This window comes from Orycteropus afer, unplaced genomic scaffold (genome assembly GCF_000298275.1).
Source record: "Orycteropus afer afer isolate SDZICR_OR568_19922 unplaced genomic scaffold, OryAfe1.0 scaffold00259, whole genome shotgun sequence".
In the NCBI taxonomy this organism is placed as follows: Eukaryota; Metazoa; Chordata; class Mammalia; order Tubulidentata; family Orycteropodidae; genus Orycteropus; species Orycteropus afer.
Window position 1 is genome coordinate 653,502 of NW_006921846.1, and position 10,719 is coordinate 664,220.

Sequence of the window (10,719 nt, forward strand, 5' to 3'; positions counted from 1 at the left end):
TTCAAACATAGAATTGTTTTAAATCAACAAAAAAATGTATTACCCTAACCAGATATTTACTAGTATGCTACGATGTAAAAAAATTAAACCCAATATGATTATTAAATTGAAAACACTTTTTAAATTTAGTATCATTCTGCTTTTGAAAAAATAATCAAGGTTATGAACTGACTCAGGAAAAAGAGAATTTGAATATATCAAAAACTCTTATTAAATTACTCCAGTCTCCCTCCCAAAATCAGTTTGGGCTATTCAAAGTTCAATTTTGATATATTACATATAATTTTTCAAAACCCACAGGCTTGATCTCCAATTAAGCTATTTCTGATTAGTCATTCATGAAGTTGAGATATTTGAAATCACTTCTAATAAATGAAACTATACATTTATGATTTTAAATTTTCTATCAAGCCATAGACAACTGAGATGCCTTGGTTGTAGGTAATTCAAGAAGAGCCTGGACTGTGACACCAACTTTCACAAGACCTCGTTCTTCCAAAATATGATGAGGTAAACACAGTCTGTCCTGAAAAACAAACAATGATGTTTGAGCATTCACTTTTTGATTGCACAATAAAACCTTAATTCAACAAAAGTCCAGTATGAATTAACAGGTCAGAACCAGATTTTTAAAATACACTTTCTGTAAAACCTCAAGTGAAAGTATCACTATGGAAGTAGATTGCCCAACCTTCCTTCCAAGGAGTGGCTGGTGGGATTGAACGACCAGCCTTCTGGTCAGCAGTCAAATGTCTTAGGCACTATGCCACCAGAGCTCCCAAAACCAAACTCACTGCTATCGAGTCAATTTGACTCATAGCGACCCCTCCTTGAATTTCTGAGGTGGTATCTCTACACAAGTAGATTGCCCAGCCTTCCTTCCAAGGAGTGGCTGGTGGGTTTGAACCTCCAGCCTTCTGGTTAGCAGTCAAATGCCTCAGGCACTACACCATCAGAGCTCCTATATAAATATTACAATTTAAAATATGTTTAGATTCTAAGCTTATATTAAGAAAAGCATTGTACAAACTGGCCTTATCTGAAATCTTGTTACTTCAATCCTCTCCTCACTTTACAATGGATTGTATCAACTGTTGAGGATGAGGAGGAACTGGAACTCTCCTCCATTGCTGGTAGAAATGTAAAATGACACAGCAGTTTGGAAAATACTTTTGTACTTTCTCAGAAAGTTAAATATACACTTATCATAAGTTCCAGCCATTCCACTGCTAGGTATTTACCCAAGATTAAAGAAAGCATATTGCCATACAAGGACATATACACAAATGTTCACAGCAACTTTGTTAGGTGCCATGGAGTTTGTTTCGACTCATAGCAACCCTGTGCACAACAGAATGAAACACTGCCTGCTCATACGCCATCCTCAAAATCCTTGCTATGGTTGAGTCCACCTCTGCAGCCACTGTGCCAATCAATCTCATTGAGGGTCTTCCCCTTTTTCAATGACCCTCTACTTTATTTGCAGTAATCCCCAATAATGGAAAATAGCTCATTGGACCAAAAAATGGTACATACATAAGGAATAAACTATTTATACATGCAACAGCATGGATGACTCTTGCAGCAATAACGCTGAGTAAAGAAGCCACAAATAAAGTGTATATATTGTATGATTCAATTTATATAAACCTCTACAAAATGTAAACTCTTTCAGAATCACAGAAAGCAGACTAACAGTTGCCTGGAGTGGGAAAGACTGCAAAGGGGCATGATTAAACTTTTTAGGAGCAATGGACACATTCACAATCTTGATTGTGGTGATGATTTCATATTATATAAACATTTCCAAACATATCAAATTGTACATTTTATGTGTACTTTAGTGTATGTCTATTAATCCCAATAAAGCTGGTTAAAAGGAAAAAATTCTAAAGGAAACAAGAAAAATTAAAGAAGAAAAAAATTGACTAAATGTTACCATTTATGAACTCTGGAAAACAGACTGAATCTAAAAACAAAACTCTTAAAAGCAAAAAATGGCAAAATAGGAAAATGTATATAAAGCAGTAAAACTTTCTTCATTCTTCTATTTCCTAAGACATTAAGAGTACAAAAAAAAGAACACACAAATTTTTAAGAATTAAAATTTTTTAATATCATATTGTCAAGCATGCTAGAGTGCACCCTCAAGTCAATTCCAACTCAGCAGCCTGTGGAGTAGCTGGTGGGTTTGAACTATGCACTTTTCAGTTAGCAGTCAAGCCCTTAACAATTGCACTACCAGGGTTCTTCTTGTCAAGCACAAGAAGAGGTAATGACAGGAGAAAAGCATGCACTTTCCAAAATTACACAGTAATTCATCACATTCTCAATACAATAAATAACATTATTCACTGAGGAAAGAAGTGAAAGTAGAATAGGCCATATTATTACACTCTACAAAATAGAGTTTAAAAAGCACAACTCACAATTGTGATCTGCTAAAAGGGCCATATCCTCGCAATAGTGAGTCATGCTGAGGTTAGGCTTACATTGATTTCAGAAATATTTTGATTACACATGGTCATTTATACTCATAATACTGCTTGAATCCTTAATTTTATAGTATTGTAATTATTATGTGAAACATAAGCCAGTTCCTACAGATTTCAAAGTTTGTTCTGTATAGATATTATGTTACTTAAATTTCTACTCTGACATTTTTAATAAAGTTTAAATCACTCCTTGAACTGAATGCAAATCTTTCAATCATCTCTTCATGGTTTTATGAAAGAGTAAAAATATCCTCCAGCAAACAAAATGATGGTAACAATGGCATCATAATCAATTTATAATATGGTCACTAAGCTATGTTTAGTCAATGATGTGTATGATTAGACAATGCCCCCCCAACAAAAAATATTTCCATGTGTAACTATTTATAAAAGCTGTTTAAAATTAGCTAGCTACTGCAGTTAAAGTTAGAATTTAGTATTCTAACTTTAGGTTAGGTAAAGGTATTTACCAAATACCTAAGGAAAGGTATTTGTTTTCATATTCAGGACATATTATCCATTCCTACTGTGAAAATGAAGAATCACAGTCTACATGTAACAAGTTAATATTTTAATGATTAGTTTATTAGGTAAATCACAATTACCTGTGAGACGCCCAGCTTTTTACAGGCATCAAGAAAATTTTCTACATTTCTTCGACATTTTGCCATGCTCAGTTTAGGCTATAAAGAAAAAAAAAAAACATTTTTAGGCATTTATATACAAAAATAAATCAAAATTGAAAGTTGAATTTATTGAGATTATTTAAAAGCAGCTCAAAGAAGCTGTATCTTCCTTTAGAAAAGTTATAAATTGTACACAAAACTTACCACTGCTGGTGATGGTACATGAATACTAGCTACTGATCGTGGCCTTATATGATTGGCTAAATGGCAAAGGACAACCCCATCCATCAGTGCAGCTCCAATGTCATCAGGCAAAATTACTTTTAACCTGGACTCAAGATTCTATAAAGAAAATGGGTATAAATCACAGATTTTCTATGTAAACACGTTATATATTTGGATTAGTAACTAGGCTATAATCTAAAAATATTAAAGAGCATTCAAAATAAAATCTATACACCTTATTAATTTTCCAGTTTACACCTCTTTCTGCGAAGCAAATAGGAAAGGTCAAACCGGCTTACATTTCGAAGTTGTCGTATTTGCTCTCTTTCTTCCCGTAAATGCTCCATCTTTCTTCTCATTGTAAATCCAGGATCTGCTGCTCCATATTCCTGGCGAGATGAGCGGCTAAAAGCTTTAAAAACAGAAATTCCCACACTTATTGCAAAGCTAACAGTGGAGCAACCACCAATGGGGAAAGAGGTATGATAAAAAACAGCAGTAGAAAACTACATAAGGCACTATTACCACTTATTAATACACTCGAAAGTACTTTTTACAGAATTATTTGAACTCATTTGAATAACTGAAAGCAACAGGGAAGAAAAATGTAATGATTTCTACCATTTATATATGCTCTTATTTAAACATAAGCTATTAGAAAATTATGAGCCAGATTAAAAATGATAATTGAACATAATTCATTCTTTTATTATCTCTAAAGAAAAATGAAATTATTCTTGAAGGTCAATATAGTCATTCAGGAATAAAAACTATAATTCAATACCTTGCTAAGTACCATGGATCCATTTTCTTTTGGGCTTGCCAAATGCGAAAAGTTCCCTTTTTAAAACCACAATATAATGGAGTGCTATAATTTCAAACAGTGTTTGGTCTGCTGGCAAGGTGGTCATTCTAAGAGCAGTCACAGTGGAGTAGAAATAAGACTGCAGTATATCTAAGGCAAAAAGCTGAGGTTTCAGGAGCTTGAAGGTAAAGAGGAAGAAAGAAATGGGGAACGGGAATTGGAAAGACAAATAAGGTTAAGAGAAAATTAATTTTTTGGAGAGGGGAAAGAATCCATGTGTACTTAAAACTATGGAATCAATCCCATTTAACTGGGAAATTAGTTTCACTACATAACCAATAAATTTTATTTACAGAAGGTGTATTTACCTGATCTAGGCTTCAAGCCAAAGGGACCAGGTGAAAAACCATCAGTTCTGTCATATTCCTAAAAACAGAAAACAAATAAAACTTTTCTTTTTGTTTCAAAATAATCAAGGTAGTTATTCTTATCCATTCCAATTGTGCAAAGTACTTTTTTTTCCCATGATTAGTAGAAAGGTAACTTGGATTTTGATTCAAGTTAACACATTTCAATTCTAAAAAGTCTATAAATATTCGTTAATTCCCCTGACTATAGGCTCTCCTAGAATAAGGAACATGAAAAAGAAAATCATCATTCCAGTGCATAAAATAGATACTATTTTCTAAAAGATCAACTAGATGAAAGTCTTCCAAAAAGTAAGCTCCAATGAAAAGGTAAGTGAATATAGCAACATTAACTCAGTATCTACTATGACCATGACACATAGTGGATAATATGAGGAAATCTACATATTGGCACTAACAGAGGCTGCAGAGAGATAAATGACAAATTATTATCTCTTCTATTTGAATGCACAATGCTTCAAAGTGCTTTCACATAGACTGAAGTGCAGAGGGAAAAATGGTGGTATATTAAAAAACAACTGAACTTGGAGTCAGGAAATTTAAAGTCTTGGGCTAAACATTTATTTTCTCAGGAAATTTAAAGTCTTGGGCTAAACATTTATTTTCTGTTGACTGTTTCTTCATCTTTCAAACGAGGTTGTTGTGAAGCATAAAGAGATACCAAAACCACTTTGTAAACTACAAGGTGCTAAAATAATGGAATCTTAAACTCACTGCTATCAAGTAGATTCAGACTCATACTGACCCCACTGGTTTTCCAAGGCTATAAATCATTACAGAAATACATCGCCTCATCTTCCTCCCACTGAGCAGCTGGTGAGTTTGAACTACCGACCTTCTGGTTAGCAGCCGAATGACTCACCCATTATGCCACCAGAGCTCTCTGTGGTTGTTGTTGTTATGTGCCATCCCAACTCACAGCGACCCCTCCTTGGGTTTCTGAAGTGGTATATCCCTACGGAAGGAGATTGCCCAGTCTTCCTTCCAAGGAGTGGCTAACGGGTTTGAACCGCCAGCCTTCTGGTTAGCAGTCAAGTACCTTAGGCACTACGCTCCCAGAGCTCTCTAGTAGCATCTTAATTTGTGCAAAAAACTCTGTGTAAAACTCAAAATCATTTGGAGGGGAAAAAAAAATAAAAGATGGTTGGGACCAGGTTTGCTGGTCCAGTGGAGCCTGGTGGAACTACGGCCCCGAGCTGCCCTTCAGGTCTGGAATTGAACCCACACCTGTGGTTTCCAGCCAAACAAAGTACAGGCATGTGAGTTAAACATTTACCTCAAGTAGACACATGCCCTGGAGAGAACAATCATGAGAGAAGGAAGGGCTGCTTATGCACAGGGAGATAGCTCAGGCGTCAGGGAGTATGGAGGGATGGATACTGGGAAGAGGTAACTATGGGGAGGAAGTGGGAGGGGAGCTGTTGCATTGTGGTAAACTGTGGTCAATGACAGGAGACAAAGTGTATGTGAACTGCTGTATGGAAAGTGAATTTGCTCTGTAAATCTTCACCCAAATCACAATTAAAAAAAAAAAAACCTCTGTGTAATAGATAGGGCCCAGTGATTAAGCACTTGGCTGCTAACCAAAAGGTCAGAGGGTTGAACCTACCAGCCACTCTGCAGGAGAAGAGTGTGGCAATCTACTTCCATAAAGATTACAGCCTTGGAAACCCTATGGGGCAGTTCTACTCTGTTCTCTGGGTTTGCTATGAGTCTGCATCAACTTGATGGAAGTGGTTTTGGTTTTTCTGTTTTAGGTGGGCTTCAATCATTGCTCTGCTATTTACTGACTGGGATCTTTGGGAACGTTATCAGTTTCTTCAGCTATAAAATGAAGAGGCTCATACCTAGCTTATGGAATTAGTTTTAGGTTCAAACGTACAGGCAAGCACTTTGTTACCTGCATAGCACCACAGTAACTGTCTTTACCATTTTCCTTTTACAGGCAAAATTAAAGCAATAGAATTTCTGTTCATTCTCTGAATCTTTTGTTGCTTAACATGTAATATGCAGTTCAGGTTGAACAGCTACCAAAACACATGCTCACCACCCTATCTGTCTGCCAGCTTCACAGTGTGTCTTCTTTATTTTGGTTAAAGGGTTATCAATTCCTAGACTAAACTTGCACTTATCCAAATGCAGGCAATATGTATTATAAAACCACTATTTACTTGATAAAACTAGCATTAGCATTCTCACCTGTGAGCAAAGATAATTAAATAATAAAGCAACTAGGAAAATAAGTAGTCACATGCATACATTTGTTATAACTGAAAAGTAAAATAAAGGATTTACAAAAACATGTGAGAATAATTTTTACGATATCCTAATTTAAATTACTTCCTAAAAAAAAACTTACACCCTTTGCATCCATATAAATAATTCAGAAACATGTTTACTACACGAATGCTCAAGTCCATTTACAAGTTTTATAATCACATAAACAAAAGCAATTCACCCAAAACAATATACAAGCAAATCTGACTTTTAATAAAAGTAACCACCTCTATATAAAATTAAATACTCTTTAAATTAATTTATAAAGTGAATTTTGATCAACCAAATTTGTAACTAAAGTCCTTAATTCACAAAGTAAACACATAATCATTTATTTACTAAAACCAATACAATTTCAGAATATTAAATAAGGTAATCTGAAGTAGTAAAAATACTGTTTAGAATACTTTATATGTATCTCTTGTTATAAAGCTGTTATGTTGAACTAAATGACAACCACTAGGCATGTAAACCACAAAAGCATTGCATTGAGATGTCACAAAATTTAACTTTTTGACTCCCATCTCCCCATGCCCCCCCCAACAGGTCTGTATTTCCAGGAAATGTGTACCCTCTTGTCGATAGGAACAACCCACAGCAGGGATGTTTCTCGTGGAAAAAGGAAATTTCTTTTGCATTGCTTTCATGCCTAATTGGTTACAAGAGAAACCAAAGGCCATTGCACAATGCTGAATTACTTTTCTCCAATTTAAAAGTTGTTCTTAAAAGCTATCATTTATTTCAAAATATGGATGAATTAGAAAACACACATTTTAGAAAGCGAATTGTTTTGTATTCAATATGCGTTTTCTAACAAGTAATTCCTAAATGAACGAGTAGAATTTATTATTATTTATACAAAAAGATAAGTGTTCTTAGAATTTTCTATAGACTACAAAGTTGGTACAAACTAACCTACCATAATTTTTAAAATATGAGTGAATAAATTACATTGTCCAAAAAAAAAAAAGATGAGGTCAAAGACAAGAGGAAGGGAAGAAACCTACATATACACACATATAAAAACAGAACTTGTACCTCAGATGATACTGGAGAGTGTGGTGACATATTAGCATTATCACTGTCTTGCTAAAATACAAAAATAAAAAGATGAAAGATGAAATTAAAATACGAATGATGATTTAAACATAGAAAAGGAAAACTGAAACTTGCTTGGGATCAACTGCTAAAGGAAGAATTTGAAATATACCCTCTAGCACCTTGCTATTCAACATGTAGTCAGTGAACCACCAGCATCAGCATCAAGTGCCTGTTAGAAATGCAGAATCTCAGGCCCCACCCAAGATTTACTAAATCAGATTTTGCATTTCAAAAAGATCCCCATGTGATTTGTAAGCACTTTATAATTTGAGAAGCACTGATCTATTCACATCAAATATTTTCCCAGAAATGTACTTCTTTTAAATATCACAAATGAAAAATCTTTTAAAATTTCTTTAAAAAGGATCCATCCACATGTTTAGATAAATCCTGATGAGAAACAGATAGCAATGATGTGTGCATAATCTGAGACATGTATATGGAAGCATGCAAAAACTCCATCACCCCAAGTAAGAAAGTCACCTGGAAAATTATGTGTGTCTAATATAAGCTTACATATAATTAAAAAGAATTTCCTTGCATAAAACAATGCTCAATGGTCCATGATTTTTAAATGATTGTTCTACTACCAAGTACAAACATCTTGACATTACCCTTGTATATATATACATACCACGTATATGTATATTTAAAGTTAAATGTCAAAATGGTGGTTTTAATAATGTGTTCATCATACACATTAAAAACAAATTACAGACACAAAATGGTACATTTAGTAAGTATTTACTGACTAGCTATTATGTTGGGCACTGTGCTAGGCAGAGAGTATTAAAGTTTAGTAAAATATCCACTCTACGATCTCTCAGTCTGCGAAGAAAAGAGATAAATATATACAAGTTATATAGTGTTCTCAGCACAATGACAGCTACACACAGCACTTTATGAGGCACACATAAGAAGCACTTGGGGGGATGGGGAATGGTGGGAGAGAAAGGCAATTAAGGTTGATTTCCTGAGAATAAAAACTGAGTCAACTAATTAAGGTTCAGTAGTGTTTACCAGAAAAAGAAAGAAGGGAACAACATTCTAAAAAGAGGGTACAACAGGAACAAAGCCACAGAAATAATAAATAGAAGGATGAGCCCAAAAACTCTTGAGCAGTTCTGTATTACTGGAGAGTAAACTGAAAGGATGGGCAACTTGTGAGATAAGGCTACATGGTTAAGCTGGAGCTTCATCAAGAAAGATGTAGGATTTACCCAGGAAATTATAGGGAGACACTGCAGGTTTTTAAAAAAGGGAATGACCTGATTATATCTGTGTTCTTTCAAACAATCATGCTTACTGCAGTGAGGAGAACAGACTGGAGAAAGAGAGATAAGCCAGGAAGCTGTAGCAGTACACAGGTGAGAAACGATCAGGGGTTGTACCAGATAAAAACAGTAGAAATGAAAGTGGGGGATGGATACAAAATATTCCTGTACCAAAACACAACGACAAAACAAGTAGATTTTGGTGACGTGTTAGATGTTGAGGCCAAGAGTAACAATATGGGAATGAAGTATAAGGGCAAGTTGGTAAACCTTTTCTCTAAAAGGCCAGAGAGTAAATATTTGAAGTTTTATGCACGATAAACGTCACTGTGGCAACGATTCAACTTCGCCACTGTAGCACAAAAGCAGCCAGAAAAAGGTGTGTGGTTGTTTTCCAATAAAACTTCACCCACACGGGTGGTAGGTCACGTCTGGCCCATGGGCTGTAGTTTGCCAGCACCTGCTCTAGCTGAATGCTGGATGGTGATACCATTAATTCACTAGTTCTGAACCTTGACTGAACATTAAAGTCAAATGAGCAACTTTTAAAAATTTTCCTTGCCCAGGCCATTAAATGAGAAGATCTGGGAGTGAGACCTAGGCTGCTGTATTTTTCAAAGCTCACCTGGCAATTCCAATATGCAGATAAGATGGAGAATCACTGCATAAGCTGTTAGACACTAACAATGGATATATTCAGTTGTTGTTGTCATGTGCCGTCGAGTCAGACCCGACTCATAGCAACCCCTCCTTGGGTTTCCAAGGCAGTATCTCTACGGAAGTAGATTGCCAACCTTCCTTCCGAGGAGTGGCTGGTGGGTTTGAACCGCCAGCCTTCCTGGTGAGCAGTCAGATGCCCTAGGCACTATGCCACCAGAGCTCCCGATATATTCAGTAGAGACTCTTACGCAAAATGGAAAAAGATTACAAGGGCTTGATGCTCAGGGAAAAAGGTTAGACTAGAGACAAAACCTGAGAAGCATCAGAAAGTACTCAAGTGTAATTCTTTGAAGGCTTAAGAGCTGATACAGCCACCCAAGAAACCATGCAGTAGACCAGACTCTGCGGCACAACAATATTGAAGGGATAAACTGAGACTGGGGAATTGATTATGCTCACTTACATGTAAATACTGTCAAATGTACCCACACAAAACATGACATTCAGGCTTAATCATAGATACTCACAGTGAAGAGATGGTTAGCTACTGGCATACCTGCCTATTATTTATCCTAGTAAATACTATCAGAGAGGCCATGCAGAGAAGAATGGACATCTAGGCTGTGGAAAGAAATCATTTGGCTCTATTCATTATTTTTCCCTGTGTAATTCCATTCCCTAAAAACAAGGGAGTTTTCAGAAGCAGTGCCTAATTTCCAACATCAAATTAAATACCAATACCCTCAACCAAAGGAGCTCTGGTAGCATAGTGCCTAAGGCACTTGACTGATAACCAGAAGGCTGGTGGTTCAAACCCACCAGCCACTC

General features: G+C 35.8%; 1 protein-coding gene and 1 non-coding gene across 2 annotated transcripts in view; both read right to left on the bottom strand.

Annotated features, from left to right (window-relative positions):
* Nucleotides 1-406: 406 nt before the first annotated feature.
* LRCH2 (leucine rich repeats and calponin homology domain containing 2) overlaps nt 407-10,719 on the bottom strand; it is a 134,098-nt gene continuing 123,785 nt past the window's right edge. The window contains exons 14-19 of the mRNA XM_007949990.1: nt 7,895-7,945; nt 4,520-4,577; nt 3,646-3,758; nt 3,326-3,463; nt 3,101-3,178; nt 407-526 (exon numbers count right to left, since the gene is read on the bottom strand). Coding sequence (XP_007948181.1) covers nt 407-526; nt 3,101-3,178; nt 3,326-3,463; nt 3,646-3,758; nt 4,520-4,577; nt 7,895-7,945 — 558 coding nt within the window. The remainder of the gene's footprint in view (nt 527-3,100; nt 3,179-3,325; nt 3,464-3,645; nt 3,759-4,519; nt 4,578-7,894; nt 7,946-10,719) is intronic.
* On the bottom strand, nt 7,420-7,548 carry LOC122150911. The gene has a single exon (XR_006163905.1). It is a non-coding gene; the product is annotated as a small nucleolar RNA SNORA35 (small nucleolar RNA).